The sequence below is a fragment of the Bufo gargarizans genome, chromosome 6 (assembly GCF_014858855.1).
Source record: "Bufo gargarizans isolate SCDJY-AF-19 chromosome 6, ASM1485885v1, whole genome shotgun sequence".
Taxonomy (NCBI): domain Eukaryota; kingdom Metazoa; phylum Chordata; class Amphibia; order Anura; family Bufonidae; genus Bufo; species Bufo gargarizans.
Genome location: NC_058085.1, coordinates 18,110,651 through 18,137,654, shown reverse-complemented (window position 1 = coordinate 18,137,654; position 27,004 = coordinate 18,110,651). Strand labels below are relative to the sequence as shown.

General features: G+C 43.2%; 1 protein-coding gene across 1 annotated transcript; it reads left to right on the top strand.

The window, feature by feature from the left end:
* Nucleotides 1-21,617: 21,617 nt before the first annotated feature.
* Nucleotides 21,618-26,295, top strand: LOC122941892 (gastrula zinc finger protein XlCGF17.1-like). Its single transcript, XM_044299389.1, has 3 exons — nt 21,618-21,658; nt 22,040-22,086; nt 25,047-26,295. Exons 1-3 carry the CDS (start codon nt 21,618-21,620, stop codon nt 26,039-26,041), a joined length of 1,083 nt encoding a protein of 360 aa, XP_044155324.1. The 3' UTR covers nt 26,042-26,295.
* The last annotated feature ends 709 nt before the right edge of the window (nt 26,296-27,004 follow it).

Sequence of the window (27,004 nt, the reverse complement as noted above, 5' to 3'; positions counted from 1 at the left end):
TCTGCTACATGGACATGACAAAGACTCAGCTGTAGTAACTGAACATTACACATAAACAGCTTGGTTGTATGCACATACAGCTCAACTACACAGACATTACACGGATACAGCTCATTTATACAAACATTACAGGCTTACAGCTCTGCTACATACAGACTGGGATTCCACAGAACAGCAGAGTCTCACACAGAGCAGAGAAACCAGGTCATGTGATCTCCATGACTCCGCCCACACCTGATCACATGGTTATGACATCATCACAGGTCCTGTACCTTTTTCCTGCAGCACAGCATGACTCCGCCCACACCTGATCACATGGTCATGACATCATCACAGGTCCTGTACCTCCTCCTGCAGCACAGCCTGACTCCTCCCACACCTGATCACATGGTCATGACGTCATCACATGTCCTGTACCTTCTCCTGCAGCACAGCCTGACTCCGCCAACACCTGATCACATGGTCATGACATCATCACAGGTCCTGTACCTTCTCCTGCAGCACAGCCTAACTCCTCCCACACATGGTCACATGGTCATGACATCATCACAGGTCCTGTACCTTCTCCTGCAGCACAGCCTGACTCCTCCCACATCTGGTCACATGGTCATGACGTCATCACAGGTCCTGTACCTTCTCCTGCAGCACAGCCTGGAGCCCGACTCCTGCCTGGTGGTAGAGATTACAGCCCAGGAGGCTCCATAGTGAAGGGTTGTCAGAGGAGGACACGCCTGCCCCCAGGTAAGTGGAACACTTATCACATCCACACATGTTGAGACTAGAGATGAGTGAATTTGCGGTTATGGAATCCGTTCACGCTCCGTTTTCTGGTAAAAGGTGAAGTGCGTTATGGACTTCGGATTCCTATTTTAAATTGTTTTTAGAGATGCAGATAGGAATACTGAAGTTTTGTGCGACTTCGGCCGATAAGAATTTTACCTATGCGGAGCCAATACATTTTAACGCTGTACAAAAACAGCATTATAAACTAAGTTTTTAAACAAATCGACTTCGGATCTACGATATAAAGGTCAAAGCCTCTAGTTGCAGCTGCAGTTATTTCTGAGCGATCCTTAGAGACTTGTTCAGACTGGAACTGTATTTGACGCTGTTTGCTGCGCGAGGTGCACATTGTATGCTTGTAGCTGAAGGACGCTGAGATCAGTGAAAGGTAGTGACCGCCATAACCCACGAAGGTGCCGAGCGGTTCCTTATACAGTGCCTAGTGCACCGCCGTGGTGGTGGAGGGTACTCATAAATACTCGCTGTACTTTCCCACAATGGTGTAAATAACACATTTATTTATCATTTCATTTTTAAAAAATCTGCCTTCATCCACCTGAAAAAAGCTGTAAAATCATGGACGCTGGGTTCTCACTTCCACATAAGTTGCCGTCCGCTGCCTGTTGTCAGACAAGATCCGTCCCTAGTAACAAAGACTCACAAGATGGCGAACAGGAAACGGGGGCGAGTCAGAGCTAGCTGAGATCCTGATCCTGAGAAGCTGCTTCTGAAGATTGTAGGAGACCCCTACCTTTCTGTAATTGTGATTTTTCTCTTTCTTTATCTTTTCTGTGAGCTCCGAAGCTAAAAACATAGTGTGAAGTAAGGAAATGGACATCACAGCAATACAGTGGTGGCAGGTTTTACAGAAGTGAAACGCCCCCTGCTTCTGAGTGAAATGCATCTAGGTGTGCAGCTGAAACAGGGAATATGTCTGAAAAAGACTTTAGAGAAGCCCCAAAAAGACCTGTTCCTTCACAGTTATGATTGTACAAAGAAGCACAGCGATTATACAAACTTTTCTATGATAACTATGATGTCCCATGAAAAAATTCTAAATTTTTCAAACCAACACCTGGATCTTTCATGTTGGCATGGCCACCTGCTGTTTGTTCAGGGGTGTTGGGAGTTAGACCTCTATATTGATGACCTATCCTGAGTACAGGATAATGACCGCTGTATTTTGTCATGCTGCTTCTTAACCCCTTCCCGACACATGACGTACTATTACGTCATGGAAGCCACTGCGTTCCCGCAATTTGACGTAATAGTACGTCATGGTGGTCGGGCGGGCACCGGAACGGTGCATGCGCGATCACTGCAGGGGCCCGGCAGTCCCTGGTAGCCGGGCCCCTACTGTATCCACCGGCATTGCTGTAAAAGCCAATGTCGGCGGATTAACCCCTTCCATGCCACGGTCCACGCTGACCGCGACACAGAAGGGGTTTGTGTCGGGTGAGGGAGCGCATCGAGTCCCCGCCCTGCTGTGGCGGGGACTCAATGTGTCAGAAGGCAGCCCGATGCCATGCAGAGGATGCCCAATGCCTTGCACGACATCAGGACCTGCCTTCTACGGGTGCCGAGGAGATCCAGCCTCAGGCCCATCTCCTAGACAACCTGTTAATGTATGACTGTCACAACCAGACAGCTGAGAAGCTCTGACAGAAGCCTTTCAGAACCTCCTCCTTGACTTCTCTTTGTTGTGCTGTTCAGTTCCTCATCTCGTTAGCCTCTCTCAGCTGTCATGGAGTTGGACTGATTGCATCCCTTTAAATTCCGCCCCATAATGCATTACTGGGCGGCTTATACTACTTCCTGGAGTGTGTGTGCATGCTGATCCTGTTTACCAGTCTGCTACAAAGTTAAGTGCTGTACATTTATCTGTTATTTTCTGTTTGCTGGATCCCAGGTGACCCTGACCGTCCGTGACATTATAAGCCGCCAAAACCGTCTCAAGCATGGATCCGGTTTCACTTTTGGCTGAACGCTTCCAGGGTCTTTCATTGGAGGTAGCTGATCTCCCTAAGACTTTTTCTCAGCTTCAAGTGACCGGTTCAGCTTGCGTTCATGGAGTTTGTTCTGAGCCTAAGATCTCGCTCCCGGATACGTTCTCCGGGGATAGTGAGAATTTTGTGCGTTTTAGAGAGACTTGCAAACTCCATTTTCGCCTTCTTCCCCATTCCTCTGGTGATGAGGAACGGAGGGTGGGGATCATTATATCGCTGCTCAGGGGTAACGCTCAGTCCTGGGCCTTTTCGCTGCCGGAGGGGGCACGGCCTCTCCGTTCAGTGGATGAATTATTTTTAGCCCTGGGTCAGATATATGATGATCCGGATCGTACGTCTGTTATGCCAGGGTAAACAATCCGCAGAAATATACTGCTCAGAATTTCGGAGATGGGCAGTTGATACTGGTTGGAATGATGCTGCACTCCGAAGTCAATTTTGCCATGGTCTTTCAGAGGGATTGAAAGATGCATTTGCCTTTCATGAGAGGCCTATTTCTTTGGACTCTGCTATGTCTCAGGCCGTTCGTATTGACAGGCGTCTTAGAGAGAGAGGAGAGATCTCTCCTTCCTGTCATACTCAGTCCCAGGACAGTGCAGCGGTCCCATTCTCTGCGCAGGGGTCTCAGTCGCCGTCAGCCCCTTCTGAGCAGGAGCCCATGCAGCTGGGGTTGATTGCTTCTGACAATAGAAGATTCAGCTCGCATGGGAGGGTTTGTTTTTGTTGTGGAGGTATAAATCATTTGGCAAATGTTTGTCCCTCTAGGAGATTCAGGCAGTTTTCTGGGAGTAATAAAGAAACAAACAGGAAAAAATATTTTAAAAATGTTCCGTCTGTTACTATTGGCAGGGTTGAGGCGGAAATTTAAGGTTTTCCGTTTGCTTGTAGTTCCCGTTTTATCCTGCTGGCTAGGGTGGCGCTAGAGAGCAAGAACATTTTTTGTGAGATTTTTGTGGATAGTGGAGCAGCGGTCAATCTCATTGATAATCAATTCGCAATAGCTCATGGTTTCCAGGTGTGCACTTTGGGAAAGGATATTCCTGTTTTCGCTATTGATTCCGCTCCACTTTCTCAGAAATCATTAAAGGGCATAGTTCACAATATCCGTTTAATTGTGAGTGATGCTCATGTTGAGGATGTGTCATGTTTCGTCCTTAGCGGTTTGCCTACTCCTCTAGTGTTGGGGCTACCCTGGCTCACTAAACATAACCCCACCATTGATTGGCAAGCGAGGCAAATAAATGGTTGGAGTGACTTTTGCAGAGAGAATTGCCTCACGACATCTGTTTAAGAGGTTTCTACTAAGACTGTACCATCTTTTCTCTCTGAATTTTCGGATGTCTTCTCTGAGAGTGGAGTTCAGGATTTGCCCCCGCACAGGGAGTACGATTGCCCTATTAATCTCATCCCAGGAGCCAAGCTGCCTAAATCTCGTTTATACAATCTTTCCCAACCTGAGAGGATCGCTATGCGTGCTTATATCTCTGAGAGTCTGAGAAAAGGACACATACGACCCTCGAAGTCACCTGTTGCCGCTGGTTTTTTCTTTGTTAAGAAAAAAGATGGTTCTTTAAGACCTTGTCTGGATTTCAGGGAGCTGAACAATATCACAATTCGTGACCCTTATCCGCTTCCTCTGATCCCGGACCTGTTTAACCAGATTGTTGGGGCTAAAGTCTTTTCCAAATTAGATCTAAGAGGGGCATACAACCTGGTCAGGGTCAGAGAAGGAGACGAATGGAAGACTGCCTTCAATACCCCTGAGGGCCATTTTGAGAATTTGGTTATGCCTTTTGGTTTGATGAATGCCCCAGCCGTTTTTCAGCATTTCGTGAACAGCATTTTTTATCATTTGATGGGAAAATTTGTGTTAGTGTATTTGGATGACATTTAGATTTTTTCTCCTGATTTCAAAACTCATAAGGAACACTTACGTCAGGTCTTGCTCATCCTGCGGGAGAATAAATTATACGCGAAACTGGAAAAATGTGTGTTTGCGGTTCCAGAAATTCAATTTCTGGGGTTTCTTCTCTCCGCTTCTGGTTTTCGCATGGACCCAGAGAAGGTCCGCGCTGTGCTTGAGTGGGAGCTTCCTGAGAATCAGAAGGCGCTGATGCGGTTTTTGGGCTTTGCCAATTATTACAGGAAGTTTATTTTGAATTTTTCCTCTATTGTTAAACCACTCACTGATATGACCAGAAAGGGGGTAGATTTTTCTTCTTGGTCAGTAGAGGCGCGTAAGGCTTTTTCCCTTGCGCCCATGACAGCACCCTTGAGAGACCGCCTCCATCCAGGACAGGAAACAGGAACTTTCGTGGAGAGCTCATAAGGAGGAGCATGGCCCCGAGACCACCAGTTCCTGTTTCCTGTCCTAGGCAGATTAGACCTAGGCAATAGAGAACAGCTAGCCTTCGGTAGGAAAGTCCTCCAGGCGGTAGTCCCACCCTAAGAAATAAAGGGATTTCTATTCTAGTCGTCTCTCAAGGGTGCTGTCATGGGCGCAAGGGAAATTTAAGATTACACTTACCGGTAATCACTTTTCCATAAGCCCATGACAGCACCCTGGAGAGACCGCCTCCATCCAGGACAGGAAGCAGGAACTTTCGTGGAGAGCTCATAAGGAGGAGCATGTCCCCGAGACCACCAGTTAATCACAAGAACTTGTCCTAGACCACACTTTTTTTTTTTTTTTTGTATATATGATTTTTTTTATTTTTTTTTCTCTATATATATATATTTTTTTTCTGCATTAATTCTATACAGGGTGGGAATAAACCCGGGTGCTGTCATGGGCTTATGGAAAAGTGATTACCGGTAAGTGTAATCTTAAATTTCTAATATCAAGGAGAGTTTTGCTTCTGCTCCCATCTTGGTGCAACCTGATATTTCTTTACCCTTCATAGTCGAGGTTGATGCTTCTGAGGTGGGTGTGGGGGCGGTCTTGTCTCAGGGTTCCTCTCCTGCCAAATGGCGACCGTGTGCCTTTATGTCGAAAAAACTCTCCTCCGCAGAGAGAAATTACCATGTGGGAGAGGGAATTGTTGGCCATCAAGTTGGCTTTTGAGGAATGGCACCATTGGCTAGAGGGAGCCAGACACCCCATTACCGTGTTTACTGACCATAAAAATCTGGCCTACTTGGAGTCAGCCAAGCGTCTGAACCCGAGACAGGCCAGATGGTCTTTGTTCTTTTCTAGGTTTAATTTTGTGGTCACGTTCCGCCCTGAAGTTAAGAATGTGAAGGCAGATGCCCTGTCACGTTGTTTTCCGGGAGGCGGGAATTTTGAAGACCCGGGTCCCATTTTGGCTGAAGGTGTGGTGGTCTCTGCTCTCTTTTCTGAATTGGAGGCAGAGGTGCAGGCAGCCCAGTCAGAGGCTCCTGATCTTTGTCCTCCTGGGAGGTTGTTTGTGCCTCTCGCTTTAAGACACAAGATTTTTAAGGAACACCATGATACGGTCCTTGCTGGGCACCCGGGGGCAAGAGCCACACTGGATCTCATTGCTCAGAGATTCTGGTGGCCTGCGCTTCTTAAGTCGGTTGAGGGTTTTGTGGCAGCCTGCGAGACTTGCGCTCATGCCAAAGTCCCTCATTCACGGCCATCAGGTCCTCTCCTTCCCTTACCCATTCCTTCCCGTCCTTGGACACATCTGTCCATGGACTTCATAACGGACCTGCCTCGTTCCTCGGGGAAGATTGTGATTCTGGTGGTGGTGGACCGTTTTAGCAAAATGGTGCATTTTATCCCTTTTCCTGGTTTGCCCAATGCTAAGACGCTGGCTCAGGCATTTATTGATCACATTGTCAAATTGCACGGTATTCCTTCAGACATAGTCTCTGATAGGGGCACGCAGTTTGTTTCCAGATTCTGGAAGGCTTTCTGTTCTCGCTTGGGGGTTCGGTTGTCATTCTCTTCTGCTTTCCACCCGCAGTCGAATGGCCAGACAGAGCGCGTCAATCAGAATCTGGAGACATATCTGCGCTGTTTTGTGGCGGAGAATCAGGAGGATTGGTGTTCTTTTTTGTCCCTTGCTGAGTTTGCTTTAAATAACCGTCGTCAGGAGTCCTCTGATAAGTCACCATTTTTTGGTGCATATGGGTTTCATCCGCAGTTTGGGACTTTCTTGGGAGAGGGGTCTTCTGGTTTACCTGATGAGGACAGATTCTCCTCGTCTTTGTCATCTATTTGGCAAAAGATTCAGGATAATCTAAAGAGCATGAGTGAGAGATATAAGCGTGTGGCAGATAAGAGACGTGTGCTTGGTCCGGACCTGAATGTTGATCTGGCGTGGTTGTCTACCAAGAATATCAAATTGAAGGTTCCCTCCTGGAAGTTGGGTCCTAGGTTTATTGGGCCTTACAAAATCTTGTCCGTCATCAATCCTGTTGCCTACCGTCTTGATCTTCCTCAGACTTGAAAGATCCATAATGTTTTTCATAAGCCCTTATTGAAACCTTATGTTCAACCCATTGTACCCTCGCCTTTGCCTCCTCCTCCGATTATGGTTGATGGGAATCTTGAATTTCAGGTCTCTAGGATTGTGGATTCTCGTCTTGTCCGCGGTTCTCTTCAGTACCTTGTTCATTGGGAGGGTTATGGTCCTGAGGAGAGGATGTGGGTCCCAGTGACGGACATTAAGGCCTCTCGTCTCATCGGGGCTTTCCATAGGTCCCATCCTGAGAAGGTGGGCTCTGAGTGTCCGGAGTCCACTCGTAGAGGGAGGGGTACTGTCACAACCAGACAGCTGAGAAGCTCTGACAGAGGCCTTTCAGAACCTCCTCCTTGAGTTCTCTTTGTTGTGCTGTTCAGTTACTCATCTCGTTAGCCTCTCTCAGCTGTCATGGAGTTGGACTGATTGCATCCCTTTAAATTCCGCCCCATAATGCATTACTTGGCGGCTTATACTACTTCCTGGAGTGTGTGTGCATGCTGATCTTGTTTTCCAGTCTGCTACAAAGTTAAGTGCTGAACATTTATCTGTTATTTTCTGTTTGCTGGATCCCAGGTGACCCTGACTCCCTCCGTGTCTGGTGTAGGGAGCCGGTGGTCGTGTCCCCTCACTATTGTAGGGTGTTCAGGGGTTATATAGTCGAGGTACGTGGATATGCAACCTTCCACCTCTGGGATCTTTGCATAGGCTGAGCAGCCAGGGAAAGTCTCAGGTCTTGTGCAGGGGTCTCCCTTTTGGTTCCTTAGCTTTGGATCCACTCAGTCATATATGCATGTTGCTTTGTCTTGTTTCCTGTACACCGTCCGTGACAATGAGTCAGTGAAATCCACTAACAGGCAATGGATTACAATACAGATGTATTGTAATGCATTGCAGAGGGGATCAGACCCCCAAAAGTGAACATCAGAAATAAAGTAAAAAAGTGTTTTAAATAAAGTAAAAAAATAAAAAAATGCCCCTTTCCACTTATTTTATAATAAAAAACAGAACAAAAACCAAAACACACACATTAGGTATCGCAGCGTCTGTATTGACTGGCTCTATAAATATATCACATGATCCACCCTGTCCAATAAACACCATATCACATGAACTAACCCTTCAGTTAAAACTGTAAAAAAAAGAAAAAGCTATATTTGTCACCTTACATCACAAAAATGGCAACAGCAAGTGATCAAAAAGCCATAACCCCCCCCCCCCCCCCCAAAATAGTACCAATCAAGCCATCACCTCATCCTGCAAAAAACGAGTCCTTGCCTAAGATGATTGGTCAAAAGTAAAAAAATCTATGGCTCTCAGACCCTGCACAAGACGATCGGCAGAAATATAAAAAAATATGGCGTTCAGAAAATGGAGATGCAAAAACCTAATTTTTGATTTAAAAAATGCTTTATTATGTAAAACTGAAACAAACATCATAGAAAGTAGACATATTTGATATCATTGTGTCCATAACAACCTGCTCTATAAAAATAGCCCATAATCTAACCTGTCAGATGATAAAAATGGTGCCAAAACTTCAATTTGTTGGTTACCTTGCCTCACAATAAACGTAATATTGAGCAATTAAAAATCATATGTACCCCAAAATAGTACCAATAAAACTGGCATCTTATCCCGTAGTTTTTAAAATGTGGTCACTTTTTTGAGTTTCTACTCTAGGGGTGCATCACAGGGGCTTCAAATGGGACATGGCATCTAAAAACCAGTTAAATCTGCCTTCCAAAAACCATATGGCGTTCCTTTCCTACTGCGCCCTGCCGTGTGGCCGTACAGCAGTTTACGACCACATATGGGGTGTTTCTGTAAACCGCAGACTCAGGGTAATAAATATTGAGTTTTGTTTGGCTGTTAACCCTTGCTTTGCTACTGGAAAAAATTTATTAAAATGTAAAATCTGACAAAAAAGTGAAATTCTGAAATTTGATCTCCATTGTCCTTTAATTCTTGTGGAACACCTAAAGGGTTAACAAAGTTTGTAAAAACAGTTTTGAATACCTTGAGGGGTGAAGTTTCTAAAATGGTGTAATTTTTGGGTGGTTTCTATTATGTAAACCTCACAAAGTGACTTCAGACCTGAACTGTCCTTAAAAAGTGGGTTTTAGAAGTTTTCTAAAATATTTCAAGATTTGCTTCCCAACTTCTAAGCCTTCTAACGTCCCCAAAAAATAAAATATCATTTTTAAAATGATCCAAATATAAAGTAGACATATGGGGAATGTAAAGGAATAACTATTATATGTGGTATCACTATCTATTATAAAAGTAGAGAAATAGAAATTTGGAAATTTTTCACAAATAAAGGTGAAATATATTGACTCAAATTTATGACTATCATGAAGTACAATGTGTCACGAGAAAACATTCTCAGAATGGCTTGGATTAGTAAAAGTGTTCCAAAGCTATTACCACATAAAGTGACACATGTCAGATTTGCAAAAAACTGGCCCGGGGTAGAAGGGGTTAAAAATGTATCTATTAAACTACAACATGTGTGGTCGCGAGGAGCTGCCAAAAACCAAATCTGCCAACCCAATGTCTGTCTAGAGAATAACAATAATCTTTATTTATGTATCGCCAACATATTCCGCAGCATTTTACAATTACCCTGATTGGACCTGTAGAATCCTCCACTGCTCCAGCACTGAGGCTCCTGTGGTCTCCTTCAGTCTGTTTACATGACTGCATAAACAATATTGGTTGGAGCTCAGATGGGGGTATGTATATCACCTGACCATTGAGGCCTAGGATGGTCTATGGTGGTTATGTGCTGTTCATACTGGCATCACTGATGTCTTCTATTGGCTGTAGGGTCATGTGAAGGTGTGACATACCATGAAACTGCTTGTCCTCACACATGTTTCGATCCCTATAAAAAGAGAGAACACAACATCTACACTTTATTATCTCCTCCGATGTCTCCTCTTATCTCCAGTTATTGTATTTTACATGAGATTTTGTAGGATTTTTCATCGTCTCATCTTCTTTCCATTCAGGTTTCTACAATATAGGATCAGCTCAGTGGAGATCTTCTATATAAGATCCTTCTCCTGATTGACCCGTCAAGGATGGATAGGGACAGGGACAAGATGGCGGAGAGTATAATAAATCTCACCCTAGAGATCCTCTTCCGGCTTACTGGAGAGGTGAGAGATTCTGATGATGTCACATTACATCATCTTATCTATGTTACTAACAGATGGACATGACTGGAGAGGTGAGGGACTCTGGAGATGTATGGAGTGATAGTTATTACTGTGTCTCTCCATAACCAGGACTACACAGTAGTGAAGAAGACCTCTAGTGACCGCTGTCAGGACCCTGTGTCTGAAGGATGGGGAAGAACCCTGCGCCCAATCATGGGGCCTCCACCTCACCCCCTGATACATGAGGAAGTAAATAGAGAGAAGATCCTAGAGCTCACCAACAAGATGATTGAGCTGCTGACTGGAGAGGTGACACTGCTGGGAATGCTGGGACATTATACAGGAACGCTATGAAGGGATCTGGGTGATGACTGTATCATTGTGTTGTCAGGTTCCTATAAGGTGTCAGGATGTCACCCTCTATTTCTCCATGGAGGAGTGGGAGTATTTAGAAGGACACAAAGATCAGTACAAGGACGTCATGATGGAGGATCACCGGCCCCTCACATCAGCAGGTAATAGACATGACTAAATACACACGTCCTCTCATTATCTGTATGTAAGGGATGGATTCAGTCACTGGATGTGTTTCCTACAGTAAAGGAAGAGATAAGAACACCGGAGAGATGTCCCAGTCCTCTTCTTCCCCAGGATGGTTCAGAAGAACATCACAATGTCTCACAGGATTATCAGGTAGATGGAGATAAGGTCTCATGAAATGTCCCCTATGATCTGTAGAAGACTGTGAAGATCTTGTGTTCAGTCTTGTTTTATCCACCAGTATTATATGTTTTATCCTTGTATAATGAGATAGATGGAGATGGCAGGATTACCGCTGACCATAGACGTTACATGTTGCCTGGATCTTCTCACTATTTTCTGCCTGTATAGACTTTTAAGGCTAATTTCACACTAGCGGCAGGACGGATCCCACAGGCTGTTCACCCTGTCGGATCCGTCCTGCCGCTATTGCGCCGTGCCGCCGCGTTCCCATTGACTATAATGGGGACGGGGCGTAGCTCTGGCGTAGCATGGCAGTGCATGGCGAGAGGCCGCCGGACTGAAAGTACTGCATGTCCGACTTTTTAGTCCGGCGGCCTCTCACCGTGCATTGCCGTGCTGCGCCGGAGCTCCACCCCCTGTCCCCATTATAGTCAATCGGGATGGAGCAGCAGACCGGCGGCACAGCGAAATAGCGTCAGGACGGATCCGACACGGTGAACAGCCTGTTGGATCCGTCCTGCTGCTAGTGTGAAAGTACCCTTAGATGGCCTTCTTTGTCAACTGCTGCAGATCTTTTGTGGTTGCACAAGAGTGGCACAACAGTTTTCTGAGAGGTCCTCGGCCGGGACCATTGAATACTACAAACGGTTAACCAAAGTTGTGCCCGAATTGTCAGCTTGAACATGAACATCTGGAGATAAAGTTGTGTTCAAAATAATAGCAGTGTGTTCAAAAAAATTAACAAAGTTTAAAATCCTTCTAATAGCTTTTATTTCCATACACACAAATGCATTGGGAACACCACACATTCTATTCAAAATCAAAAGATGAAAATATATAAAATTTGTGTTGTTTCTCAAAAAATATTTTGGACAAAAGTGAATATTAGACTGTTCAACAAAATATCAGTGTTTGTATTTTTCTCTACAAACTCATTCACTATATAAACTGAAAAATGTTTGAAGATTTTGCTTTCCTTTGAATCCCTTCACTAATATTTAGTTGCATAACCACTGTTTCTGAGAACTGCTGGACATCTGTGTTGCACGGAGTCAACCAACTTCTGGCCCCTGTGAACAGGTATTCCAGCCCAGGATAATTGGACTACATTCCACAGTTCTTCTCTATTTCTTGGTTTTGCCTCAGAAACTGCATTTTTGATGTCACCCCACAAGTTTTCTATTGGATTAAGATCCAGGATTGGGCTGGCCACTCCATAACGTCAATCTTGTTGGTCTGGAACCAAGATGTTGCACATTTACTGGTGTGTTTGGGGTCATTGTCTTGTTGGAACACCCATTTCAAGGGCATTTCCTCTTCAGCATAAGGCAGCATGACCTCTTCAAGTATTCTGATGTATTCAAACTGATCCATGATCCCTGGTATGCGATTATTAGGCCCAACACCGTAGTATGAGACACATCCCCATATCATTATGCTTGTGCCACCATGCTTCACTGTCTTCACAGTGTACTGTGGCTGAATTCAGTGTTTGCATCCGAGAACCTGTCTCCGGCCACTAGACCCAAAAAGAACAATCTTACTTTCATTAGTCCACAAAATGTCTCTTTAGGCCAGTCAATGTGCTCTTTGGCAAATTGGAACCTCTTCAGCACATGTCTTTTTTTTCAACAGTGGGACTTTGCGGGGGCTCCTTGCAGATAGCTTAGCTTCACATAGGCGTCTTCTAATTGTAACAGTACTCACAGGTAACTTTAGACCTTCTTTGATCTTCCTGGAGCTGATTGTTGGCTGAGTCCTTGCCAATTTGGCTATTCTTCTATCCATTCCAATGGTAGTTTTTCGGTTTCTTCCACATCTTTCAGGTTTTGGTTGCCATTTTAAAGCATCTGTGATCATTTTAGGTGAGCAGCCTATGATTTTCTGCACTTCTTTATATGTTTTCCCCTCTCCAATCACATTTTTTTTTATTATTTACAATTTTTATTGTTTTTTAAAAAAGTTCTATATATCCATACAAATAGAAGACAAAATACAGTTTTTGCATATGAAAAAATTACAAGCATAGTTGACAGATATGTATGTTGACCGGAGAAGGCCAGCTAGGACAGGTTTTGGATAAATACAGTTAACAAAAAACCCATAAACAAAGAGAAGACATGGGTATTTGGAAGACGCTACTATATTGAGGTTTGAACGTGTGACACAGTATGGGCCCTGTAGCACGAGTGCCGTAGGGGGATTATCAGAGAGGGGGGTTAGGGGAATTTCCTGTAAGTTTTCCAGGGGGACCATATCCGGAGGAATGTAGCTCTAGATTGTTGTTCCCAATGGGAAACTTCCTCAAGCCTATATATCTGATCGACCTTGTTAATCCAGTGTTCTTCAGTAGGGACTACAGGGGAAAGCCAAAAGGATGGCAGAAGTATTCTGGCCACAGCCAGTAAAATGGAGAAGAGAGAGCGTTTGTGTGAGTTAACTCCTCCAACTCCGAAAGTAAGCAACGTTACCTCGGGGGTGCAGGGGAAGGAAGTCTGGCAAATTCGGTTGCAGGTGTTAACAATTTTAGACCACCAGATCTTGATTGGGTCGCAGGACCACCAGATATGGAGATATGTACCTTTTTTCCTTCTGATATCTCCAACACACATCTGAGGAACCAGGTTTGTTAATACAAGTCTTATCTGGGGTCCTATACCAGCATGATAATGCCTTGTAACAATTTTTTGGGATGAAAATGCTTCTGGAGATCTCATGGGGGGGTAACTAATAATTTCACAATTTCAGAGGTCGATAGGGATCGCTTTAAATCCCTCTCCCATAAGCCAATGACAGCACGTTTTGTGCTGGAAGACGGAGTCTTAAGAGACTTATATATTGTGGATATTGTTTTGGGAGAGGGGGTAGCAAATTGCCCGTCAGCCTCTCAAACCAGCTGGTCTCTCCTGAGTTTTTTTTTTATAAGAAGGAGAGTTTCTGACTTTAAATATCTCATAAGGAAATAGTTATGAGTAGGTGTTTCAAGCTTTGAACGAAATTCAGGGTCTGGTAGTATTCAACCGTCTTGGTCCAAAAGTTCAGAAATGGGGATCTTAGAAGACCTTAAAGGGATGGGGCAGCTTTCTCTCAGTTGTCTAGGAGCTAGAGCTAGGACATCCTTTTTAAGTAAAAAGGGGGAGGGTAGTGTCAAAGCCTCTCTACTTTCAGAGTATTACGAATCGTGGAATTGGGAATAGAGTTGGGTGTCTGAGGTGGTATGTCAGCCAGCAGAAGGGCCCGGACAGGGGAGGGGAAGAGGGAGTTTTCCAGAATCAACCAGGTTTTGTGGGGGAAGGGGGGCATCTGATCCAGTCGACTGCTCTGGCAAGCTGAATAGCTCTCATGTAGGTTTCGGGGTCAGGTAGCCCGATTCCTCCATAAGCTTTGGGTTTAGTAAGCGTGTCAAAAGAGATACGTGGGCTCTTCCCCTGCCAAATATATCTACGGATTAGTTTATTTAGGGAAATGACGAAGGTTTTGGGGATCTCGATAGGGAGAACTTACATCAGGCAGATCAATCTCGGGATTACCAAGAGACATGAGGATGTTCTTGCTTCCAAACCAGGACAGGTATGGAAAGTCCAATGAGTCCAGCTGGGCAGCTATCGAAATCAATAGAGGTTTGTAGTTTAGTTTGAATAAGTCTGACAAAAAAAGGGGTGCGTTTCACTCCAAGATATGTCAGTTGTTGGGTGTGCCAATCAAACGGGGTATAGATAAAGGGAAAAATAATACAGTGAATAGACTTTCATCCTAGAAACTTGCTTGCAGATGCTTGCAATTTTCACGCAGCCCCATTAACTTCTATGGGGCCTGCGTTGTGTGAAAAACGCACAACATAGAGCATGTTGCGATTTTCACGCAACGCACAATTGAGGTGTGGAAATCACCGCTCATGTGCACAGCCGCATAGAAGTGAATGGGTCCGGATTTAGTGCGGGTGTATTCGGGTATTTTGAATGCCAGATCTGGCACTAATACATTCCTATGGTGAAAAATGCTGGATCCGGCTTTCAGGCAAATCTTCAGGTTTTTTTCGCCGGAGATAAAACCGTAGCATGCTGCGGTTTTATCTTTTGCCTGATCAGTCAAAATGACTGAACTGAAGACATCCTGATGCTTCCTGAACGGATTGCTCTCCATTCAGAATGCCTGGGGCTATGCCTGATCAGTTCTTTTCTGGTATAGAGCCCCTAGGACGGAACTCTATGCCGGAAAAGAAAAACGCTAGTGTGAAAGTACCCTAAAATTTTAAGTTTAAATCCCCCCTTTCCCAATTTTACATATAAAATATATAAACAATAAATAAACATATTACATAGCGCTGTCCAAACTATTAAATTATTAAAAAATATCTCCTATGCGGTGAGCATTCGCCCTTTTTTAGTCACCTTGTCACCCCAAAAAATAGGATAGGACTGTTCTATTATGGGCCGAATGTTTAATAAAATGCAAAATGCACGCGGCCTTTTTGGTGTTTTTTTGTTTGTTTGTTTTTTGCGCGGTATTGAGTATGTTAGAATTGTGTTGATGTCCCAATATTGATGGACCTGACTGTATATATAATCTTTTTAACATCTCTTTATTTCTGGGTAGAAGTAACTAACAGCCTCTTATCAATCCATTTATCTCCCTCTGCGATATAGAAAAAGTTTAAAATGTATACCCATTCTTGAGATATACGTAATGCAGAGAAAACAGGAGTGCACTTGCGCATCAGCTATGCGCTCCACGCATATGTGTTCCACAGGACTGGACTGTAAAAGCCTCCCTTCCACTTCTTCCGTGCATTTCACGCATGCGCACTGGAACTCTTGCGTTCCATGTTTGAGCTCCACTACGATTGGACTGGAAGTTCTTTCACTTCTGGTCCCGCTGACTCGCGTAAAACACGACCCCTCAATCTCACCTTTTTTCCTGTATATTAAATACGTGCCACCGTTTAGGTCTCATTTTCCTACTTTAAACATGTTTGTACTTTTACATATTTATTTCTATATAACCAGAAAACAGATGTGTTCCACGGTGGAACGCATGAGTTCTGAGACCGGGAGTGACATCATACACCTAGATTTTGGCGTTTCTTATGTAACTTTTTATATAAATCATGTATCATGTCTTGTATGTATGTCCATGTTTTGTGGCTGCTCCTGATGAAGGGGTATTAATGATACCCCGAAACGCGTTAAGCCATACCTAGAAGTACCCATTGTGGACTGCCGTTCTTACTTAGATTCAGGCGAGGGAGGTTAGTTTTGTGGGTGTCTTGAGCTTTATCACACAAAACACCTCCCTGGTGAAGTGAGTGTTTGGCCACAATTCTTTTATTTTACTATGTTTTTATGTATATATCTTATCAATAGCCTCTACTAATCTTTAGGTGGGTGTGAAAGTGAGAAAGGGGATTATCATTTATTACACATTTATTAATATTTTTTTCTATCTATTATAGAATTAATATTTATAGTAATTACCATTAGAGGTTTGGCGCCATTAGTGGGGTTTTCTTCCCCCTTTTTATCCTTTTACTCGTCCTATTACAATCACCTATGTAGTGGCAATGCCTACATATATGACCACCACTAGCAGCCTTTTCCTTTACTCTCATTTCTACACTCGTCTATCCTTTAGCGCCCTGCAGATATTCCCGGACCTCTTGGGAGACATTTCCAGGAGTTTCTGGTATTAACACTCTGTTTTTAATTTTTCAAACCCCTGACTAATGTAGTGGTACAACCTGATGCACACCTTTCTCCGGCAGTCAGGGATCCTCAACTTCAGCAGAACGAACCTGACGTTCCTTCCCTTCGTCTATTGCTCCTCCTCCAATGGTGCACAAGCTTAAAGGGGACCTGGCTAAGTTGCTGGTACTACAGTTCCATATGGTGGGCTCTGAACATTTCAGAGAACTAATGTCTTGTGCCCACCCAAGGTGTAGAGTCCCAAGCTGTCATTACTTCTCTAAAATAGCTGTACCAGTCCTGCACACATATGTTGAGCAGAAGGTGGGCCAGTCCTTGAGCCTGTCAGTGTCTGGTACAGTTCACGTAAGTGCTGATGTTTAGATCTGTAACTATGATCAAGGACAATATATGTCCTTTACAGCCCACTGGGTAAATGTGGTTCCGGCCCAGGCACACCAGCAATTATGTTAGGTAATGACAATGCCGCCTCTGTGTTGTAATCGTGGGACTTCTGCGCCAATGTCCTCCACCTTGTCCTCAGCCTCCAAAATAGGCACAGTTTGTAGTGGTCCTCCAGAACACCATCACCTGACTTTTGTTGTGCAGTTCTGTAGTCACACTGGGGAGGAACTCAACCAAGATAACTTCTCACCAACTGAGATAGGAACCATGGTCACCGATAACGGGAAGAACATTCTGTCTGCACAGCGTCAGGGAGGACTGACCCATGCACCCTGCCCTGGCGCACATCTTTTAATCTCATTGTTACTCAGTTCCTCATGTCGTCCACTGAACTGCAAGAGCTATTACAAATGTCCAGAAACTGTGCATGCACTTCACTTTTACTGTGCAAAACACGCCCTCCTTCAGCTGCCTAGGCAGAATGTTATTCCCCTACATCACCTCATATGCAACGTTTTCACACGTTGGAACTCCACCCTCTACATGTTGGACCGACTGTATGAGCAGAGGAAACCCGTGACCGATTTCTTGATGAGGCAGATGGACAATAATTCTCCACGGTGTAACTTGGACCTTAGACAGTGGCAGCTCATGCATGACACCTGCAGTTTTTGGAGGAGGCCACTTTATTTGTCAGTTGCCAGGACTAAGGGATGAATTATGTCATTCCACTGCTTCACTTCCTAGAGGTGATGCTGATAAATCTGACTAGCTAGGGATCATAAGATGTGGCGTCTACCTCTCACAGCCACCTGTGCCCTGTGGAGACTGAACTGGCACAGGAGGAGGAGGATGAGGAGGAGGACATAAACACCCAGAAATTCTATACAGAACTAGGTGGTTTATCTGCCCAAAAACAGGAGAGGAGCAGAAGGAGCATGAGGAGCTAGAGGGCGACAACAAAAGAGAATGCAGATGACTCCAACAGACTATGGCAGTATGCAGTGGAGATGGAGGCAGAGAGTCCCTTGCGCAAATGGGCAGGTGCATCCTGAGTTACTTGCATAGTGACAGCCGCAATATCATTATTTGACGAATGGATGACTTCTGGCTTAGTGGCTGTCCACAATGTTAGACCCTCGCTACCAGTCCTGAGAGGAATGAAAAACTCAACTGCTATTGAGACTTCCTTTTGTATTTGTTTAGTTGCTGCCTGCGTGTGCCATTGCTCATCCTTGCGAAGGTCTAAATGGGTGGACCCTCTGAGCTAAGGCTCCACTGCCATGACTCCTGGAGTGGAGTGGGGTAGCAGGAACAGCACCATCTCCATCAGTAGCAACTTAAATCTCTAATGAGCACTGTTCTTCAACCACCTACTGAAGAAACCACCCAGCAGCAGGAGGACATGGAGCAGAACCAGAACCATAAGTGGTAGCATACTTGGAGTGCATCCTGTCACCCCAGATCAATGATCCCCTGGACTACTGGGCAACTAAAATTGAATTGTGGTGCCAACTGGCCAAGTTTGCCCTGGGTAAACTTTACTGCCTATGCAGTAATATGGCATCAGATGAAGTTTTTAGTGCAACGGATGGCATAGTTACCCCAAAGAGAACTCGCCTTTCAACACAAAATGTAGAGAGATTAAACTCTATAAAGATGGATCAGGTGGATCATTTATTAAGACCGGCATTTTAGACGCCGGTCTTAATAACCCCTTGCCCTGGCAGTGGATCTGCCGAAGTTATATAGAGGCACGGCCTCGTCCCCGTCCACGCCAAGCCCCCTGTTTTAGACTTAACGTGAGCATGGAAAAGTTGCAGGTTACAATCTGTGACCGATATACGCCAGAAAACTATAGTATATAATTTTATAACCTAACCTTATAAAGATGAATCAGGCCTGGATCAACCAGTATTTCCAGACACCGGTGCCCGATACAACAGACTAGATCATTCTGGCAGTAATAATCTAACTAGTGTGCTGCCAAACCAGAACATTGTGACAAATGGCCCATTACTTCTGCCCAGGTGTTGCTGCCACAAGTCTGATGCTGCCACCTGCCTGATGCCACATGCCTGCTGCTGTTACTTGTCCCCCCACCTCTTTGACTGGCCCACTATGCTGACTCCACATGCTGTTGCCACACTTCCCACTCTTTTCCGGGGTCACTATTGTGACTCTTCCACCTGTTGCCAACCTCACCACTTTGTGACACTAGTGTCAATGTTTGACATCGCCGTTTATTTTTCCGTTCTTCTGATCTCCCAGAAGAACAGGAAAATAATGAAAAAAAAAAATTATGTTGTTTGAGCATCCGTAAGGCCTTTATCAGATGGACAGTATTTTGCATCAGGATTTTATTGTGATTTGAAAGCCAAAAGCAGGAGTTGGTCCAAAACACAGAAGTCATGTGAATATCATGTTATCTCAGTTTTTGACCCACTCTTGTTTTTGCCTTACAATTACTGTGCAAATACTGATGAAAAAACGGACCAAATACTGACAGTGTGATATAGGCCATTAAGGTCCGATATGTGGACTTCTTTTTCATCTGAAGAAAAACGATTTCAGAGGAAAATGGTGGGTCCAAACACAGAAGACATACATATTTCCAGCACATGTTCTCTGTTTTGGACCCACTCTTGTTTTTACCTTACAAATACTGATCAAATGCTGACCAAATACGGTTTGAAATTGGATGCTCAAACTACATGATCCAATTTTATGGCAGTTCTTCTGATGGATCAGAAAAATAAACAGTGAACACAGCCTTACTGCTGACACCCTCCCCACTGTCATAGGGCCACTACTTGAATATTGGGCCAGTGCACGGTTAAGTCCGGTAAATTAGACCTGTCGCTAACATTGACCTGTAAGGCTGAATTCACTCTTCAGTAATTTCTGTCAGTTTTTGTGAGCCAAATTGAGGAGAAAAGCCTACTCTTGGATTAGGTATCATGAATAAATCTGCACCTGTTCTGTGGGTTTGACCTGCCCCTGCTTTGGGCTGACAATAACTGACAAAATAAGTGACGTGTGAACTAAGTCTAATAGTGACGCACAGTCATGTTTTCACCACTACTTTATTGTATTTTATATAGATTGTATCCATGTCCTTATTTTGTTCCACTAAAGAGTTATTAGGACATCTGCAGGGGCACGCAGCGTTTTTCTTTTTTTTTTCTTTACTGATGGATGCTGTATAGGGATGAGTGAACCCAAACTTTACAGGTTCGGATTCGGCGCCCGGGCAGTGGAGGAATCCCGTTATGGATTCCATTATAACAGAATAGAATGGAATGCTATGACGGAATGAAGTCTATGGCCAAGCGTAACAGATCCGTCTGCTATCAGTTATGCAGGACTTTGTTTTTCGTCCTGCATAACGAAACCAGACGGATCCGTTATTCTTGGCCATAGACTTCTATTACAACGGATCAAAACTGAATACCTCTTAAAGGCTTCCGTTCTGCATTCCGTCATAGAATTCCATTGTATACCTTTATAACAGAAACCATAACAGGATTCCTCTACTGCCCGAACACCAAACCCTAACCTATAAAGTCCAGGTTCGCTCATCCCTAATGCTGTATGCTTTTTCTTCTTGGTTTTGCAAAGGGTCAGCTAGGACTGTTGGTGGCCTGCACGATGATGTGCACAGCCATATATGTGACCTGCCTGTCGTACTGACGCGCAGTAACTGTTTAGCTACCAGAAAGGACTAGCCATGTATGTTTCTGCAATTCACAGTGATGTGCACCAGGATATATTCTCCCTAAAATGTAATTGCAGGCTGGGATATACCTGATTTAATGCACTTTTGTGACTAATTAATTTGTAACAAAGCAAATTTTGGGGAAAAATGCGACAAAGCAACCAAATCGAATTTTTGAAAACTTCGCTCATCATTAGTAGTGATAATAATCAGTTATTGCTTCTTCTGTTTTCTCTTCTGTCCTTAATTATAAGCAGTGATAAGCAGAGTGTTCTAGTGGTGATAGATAATCAGTTCTCACCACTCCTGTCCTTATACTATAGACAGTGATAAGCAGAGTGTTCTAGTGGTGATAGATAATCAGTTCTCACCTCTCCTGTGTTCTCTGCTGTCCCTTATACTAGGTACAGTATCTTCATGCCTGCAGTCATCCCAAAACCTCTAGACAGAACAGGAAGACAGCATTAAAGGGTTTGTTCAGGAATAAGTAACTTTTAACATGTGTCCGCAGCCTCTACTATGGAAAGAGTCATACGTACCTGCTACCCTTAGCTCTGGTTAGGTGTGCCTGGTCCTGTGTGTCCATCTTCCAGTAAATGTTGTTTGCTCCCTCGCTGGCACAGGCATGGTCACCTGCTTTACGGCAGCCAATGACTGGCTTTAGTGGTGATGTGTTTCTTGTAGACAGGTTACCCCTGAATCCAGTCATGGCTGCAGCAGAGCAGATGATTATGCCCATTCCTAGGAGGTAAACAAGCCACGGATCGAAAGAACCTTGGCTTACCGACTTCACAGCCCTGGGGCGGCCAGCAAGGGCAACAGGTGCACAAACAATGTAATGTTCTATACACACAATGTAATGTTAGGGATGGAATATAAGGGCTCCTCTCCCTGCATTGCAAACTGGTTGGAATAACGAAGCAATCAGATTGGATTTATACAGGAGACCTGCAGATATTTGGGTCAGATAACTCCTGCTGTCCGGTCATTTTTGGTCGTCTTTTTAGGTCATATAAAACTTTCCACACGACTTCTCCAACCGTCTGATGACTTCTACAATATTTGTTTCACAGCTTGTGAATCCGGGTGAAGATCTAAACAATATTAATCCTACAGAGACCTATATGAGGGGTGATGAGCAGAGTACAGAGGACATTCCTACAGATGGCCGCCCAGGTGAGTAGTGACCACTAAGTAAAGCAGAGAGGTCTCTAAGATTCTGCTTATACAAATAAAAAAAATATCTATATTGTGCAATGTGGGAATAATGATATTATTATTATTATTATTATTATTATTATTGATGAGTATATATAAAAGTATAAAGGAACAAAAATAAATATCACATATGGAGAGACTTGTACACAATAACAATTACTAATAATTACTGATAATAGTAAAGTTACTCCCAAGACCATTTGGTTACTAAACCACAAGTTCCAATCCCTCTACAGTACAGTGTAGTTACTATACAGAGGTCTTCTCATGTCTCTCCAGTCCCCGTCTTTGCTCTGGCCCCTCCAGGTCTTCCTCTCCTCTCCCCTCCCCCCCTAGAATGTGGCTTGGGCTTTTTGGTGGTTCCTGTTGGTATTTTCCTGCCCCACTAGCCATGTTCCACCTACTGGACATTTGTCGGCCATTCTTTAAATAACTGACAACTACAGCACCTTTTGATATGCTAATGGTCCGTTGTCCAGATAGACAGTCCTCTCAAAGCCAGTGTGAGCGAGTACAAGTATAGGCTCTAATTACCAGGAAGTTGCTGAGAACAGGATACCAATACAATATATGGCTTACAGAATTTTCCCAAAAATTCTTAAAAATCTGTATTTCTTACACGTGCATAAATAAATTCACCTACACGCCTTAACATGCTATCAATAGGGTTATTAACTCCTTAGTGACCACCTATACACCTTTTTACTGCGGTCACTAAGGGGCCTTAGGCTGGGCCGCTGCTTTCTTACGGCGGCCCAATGTAAACACTGCACGGGTCCCCTGTGCAGCAGGAAGCGGGGGACCGGCTCTCCCAGCCCGGACTGGCAGGAGTGCCGATCCGGACTGTTTAACACTTTACATGCTGTGGTCAATGGCGCCTGCTGCATGTAAAGTGCTGACAGAGGGAGCGGACTCCCTCTGTCTCCCATCGGAACTCCGTAAATGCGATTGTGTGGTGCCGATGTGTGTGTGTGTAGGTTGGCTGGGGTCTCGTGTAGGCCCCAGACCAGCCTTGAGTAATTTTCAGCAGGCTGGTCAATGTCAGAATAGCACTGACATTAAAATGCAATGCACTATAGGGATAATGCATTGCATTTTAAAAACAATCAAAAAGCTATCTGTTATAGTCCCCTAAAAATAAAAAAAACTCCCATAAAAAAAATACGCTTTTTTTTTTTTAACCAAATAAATAGTAAAAAGAAATTCCCTCAATATGTTTGGTATTGCCACATCCATAATGACCCGGACTACATAAATATCACATAAATTATCCCCTACAGTGAACGCCATAAAAAAAAAAAAAAAATACAGAATTGCTCATTTATTCTTAGTTGCCACAGAAAAAACATAATAACAAGCGATCAAAGAACTCTATTTAATCCAAAATGATACCGATGAAAAATAAAAGTCGTACTGCAAAAATCAAGCCCTCCCACAACTCCATAGAAAGAGAAATTTAAAAGTTATAGGTCTTGGGAAGCAGCAATGCAAAAACATTTTTTCTTTAAAAAAAAAAAGTTTATTACAAAAAAGTAGTGAAACATAAAAAAAAAAAGACATGTATTTGGTATAACTGTAATCGTAATGACCCACAGAATAAAGATATGTTATTTATACAAAAAAATTTACGCCGTAAAATTTATAACGTAAAAACGCAGTGGCAGTATTGCTGTTTTTCCCATCTCCCTCCTAGAAAGATTTAATAAAAGTTAATCAGAAAGTTATGTGTACCCCAAAATGGCGCCATTAAAAACTACAACTTGTCCCTCAAAAAACAAGCCCTTATAAAGCTATATAGATGGAAAAATAAAAAAAGTTATAGCTCTTGTTAGTAAGGCCCAAAACAGGCGGGTCACTAAGGGGTTAATGGTTGTCTGAGGAATGTTCTGCCATGCTGAATGCATTTGGGCAAACAAATCATCAAGATCTTCTGTTTATATCTAAAGGTGCATTTACACCAACAGATTATCTGACAGATTTTATGAGCAATCATTGGTCAGACGGCCGTTGGTATCTGGTGGGACCTTCCATCGCCCTTTTGTATTAGTATAAATGGTGTTAGTGGGCAGTATAATAAATCTTCTACATTAAATACCAAGTAATACTGGATCACATATTATTTAACATTCCATAATTGACTCTTCTGATTGATTCGTCAGAATTACACCTGAAATTAATTTCAAGAAATAGTTCATCTGTAGTGATAGAATTTTCATTATCATTGGATGGAGGGAGAGCGCACAGACCAGAGACAATCCCCCGGCCTGTGCGCTCTTCTCAGCTCAGCAGGAGAGATGACATCATCACATCATGTCTGCTGCTGGGAGGAGCATGATGTGCTTGGTATTACTTTATTAATTTTATTCATAGTACGGGAGCCCTACGAGTATAAGGGGGACACTAAGGGGGCATAACTACTGCAGGAGGGGGCATAACTATTGTGTGGGGGCACTAAGGGGGCATAACTACTGTGTGGGGGCACTAAGGAAAAGCATTATTGTAAGGGGAATAACTACTGTTTGGAGACATCAAAGGGGCATTCTCATGAGGGCACTAAACAGGAATTCTACTGTGAAAAGGGCTCATAGGGGAGATAACTGTGGTGTGGGGAACTAAGGGGGCATTCAGCGCCTCTTGTCCAGCGCGAGGAAATATTTTATTTATATCCATTTAAAATGACTGATTGGGTAGAGGTTGCAGGGAAGTTGCTCAAGGTGGGGACCAACCTGGCCTAGTTATGCATCTCTGTCTACTATTAGATCATGATCTTTTTGGCCACCACTGTTTTAGTCAGTTAATTCTTGTATTTTGTGCCATACCTTTCTGTGGATTTTTTTTATTCTGAAATGTAATAAAATTTCAATAGAATATTCTGGTATATTATTCATCAATAATAAAATGCATTTTGATCTTGGCAGATGACTGTACCAGGAACTTAGAGAAACATCTGGTCTCTTCAGCTTTTGAAGTAGATGATCATGGTATCATACAAGATATATATGAAGAGCATGCTAAAATCCAAGATATATCTTCAACCAATCACAGCAAAAATTTATTATTTGATCCTTTTAAACTGGTCCGATCTTCTGATTCAAAACAGACTGTAACACAGAATAAAAGTCACAGAAAGGGTGTTAAACATCATACAGATCACTTAAGAGGGAAGCCATTTTCATGCTCAGAATGTGGAAAATGTTTTAAGTATAAATCAGCTTTTGATAGACATCAGATAATTCACACCGGGGAGAAGCCATTTTCATGTTCAGAATGTGGAAAATGTTTTAACAGGAAATCATATCTTGTTAGACATCAGATAATTCACACAGGAGAGAAGCCATTTTCATGCTCAGAATGTAGGAAATGTTTTAGGCATAAATCAGCTTTTATTATACATCAAAGAATTCACACAGGAGAGAAGCCATTTTCATGCTCAGAATGTGGGAAATGTTTTAAAAATAAATCACATCTTGTTGTACATCAGAGAATTCACACAGGAGAGAAACCATTTTCATGCTCAGAATGTAGGAATTGTTTTAAGTATAAACAAGATCTTGTTGTACATCAGAGAGTTCACACAGGAGAGAAACCATTTTCATGCTCAGAATGTAGGAATTGTTTTAAGTATAAACAAGATCTTGTTGTACATCAGAGAATTCACACAGGAGAGAAGCCATTTTCATGCTCAGAATGTGAAAAATGTTTTAACAAGAAATCGGATCTTGTTGTACATCTGAGAATTCACACAGGAGAGAAGCCATTTGTATGCTCAGAATGTGGGAAATGTTTTAAGTATAAACAAGATCTTGTTGTACATCAGAGAAATCACACAGGAGAGAAACCATTTTCATGCTCAGAATGTGGGAAATGTTTTAACAAGAAATCAGCTCTTGTTAGACATAAAAAAAATCACTAAGAAAAGCCATCTCCATGCTTAGCCCTTTAGTGACCACCCTTATGTGTTTTCATGGTAGTCAGAGTCGCTAACTGGCTTTATTCCGTCAGACACTCCTTTTTACAGGGAGATAAAACAGAACCTTGCTTTAAGTTACCAGAGATGGTCGAGGTCTTGGAATGATGATTGGGACCTCTGTGAGAGCTCCCCAAACGTGTTGTCTCCTGTATTGAATGAATACCAGTCATCAAAGGACAGATCCAGTTAAAGTTTATACTGTATGTGTGTGTGTGTGTGTGTATATATATGTATATATATATATATATATATATATATATATATATACAGTCATGTGAAAAAATTAGGACACCCTTTGAAAGCATGTGGTTTTTTGTAACATTTTTAATAAAAGGTTATTTCATCTCCGTTTCAACAATACAGAGAGATTAAAGTAATCCAACTAAACAAAGAAAACTGAAGAAAAGTCTTTTCAAGATCTTCTGTAAATGTCATTCTACAAAAATGCCTATTCTAACTGAGGAAAAAGATAGGACACCCTTGCCCCTAATAGCGAGTGTTACCTCCTTTGGCTGAAATAACTGCAGTGAGACGGTTCTTGTAGCCATCTACCAGTCTTCGACATCGGTCTGAGGAAATTTTACCCCACTCCTCAATGCAGAACTTTTTCAGCTGTGAGATGTTTGAGGGGTTTCTTGCACGTACAGCCCTTTTCAAGTCACCCCACAGCATCTCAATGGGATTCAAATCTGGACTTTGACTTGGCCATTCCAGGACTCTCCATTTCTTCTTTTTCAGCCAATCTTTGGTTGATTTACTAGTATGTTTTGGGTCATTGTCATGTTGCATGGTCCAGTTCCGCTTCAGCTTTAATTTTCTAACTGATGGTCTCACATGTTCTTCAAGCACCTTCTGATACACAGTAGAATTCATCGTGGATTCTATGATGGTGAGCTGACCAGGTCC

What these genes read in the sequence shown, in the direction of transcription:
- LOC122941892 (XM_044299389.1), top strand. Translation starts at nt 21,618, where the DNA reads ATGGCTGCAGCAGAGCAGATGATTATGCCCATTCCTAGGAG. An exon ending in ATTATGCCCATTCCTAGGAG is followed by an intron (nt 21,659 to 22,039) that starts GTAAACAAGCCA and finishes GACCTATATGAG; the next exon opens with GGGTGATGAGCAGAGTACAG. An exon ending in TCCTACAGATGGCCGCCCAG is followed by an intron (nt 22,087 to 25,046) that starts GTGAGTAGTGAC and finishes TGATCTTGGCAG; the next exon opens with ATGACTGTACCAGGAACTTA.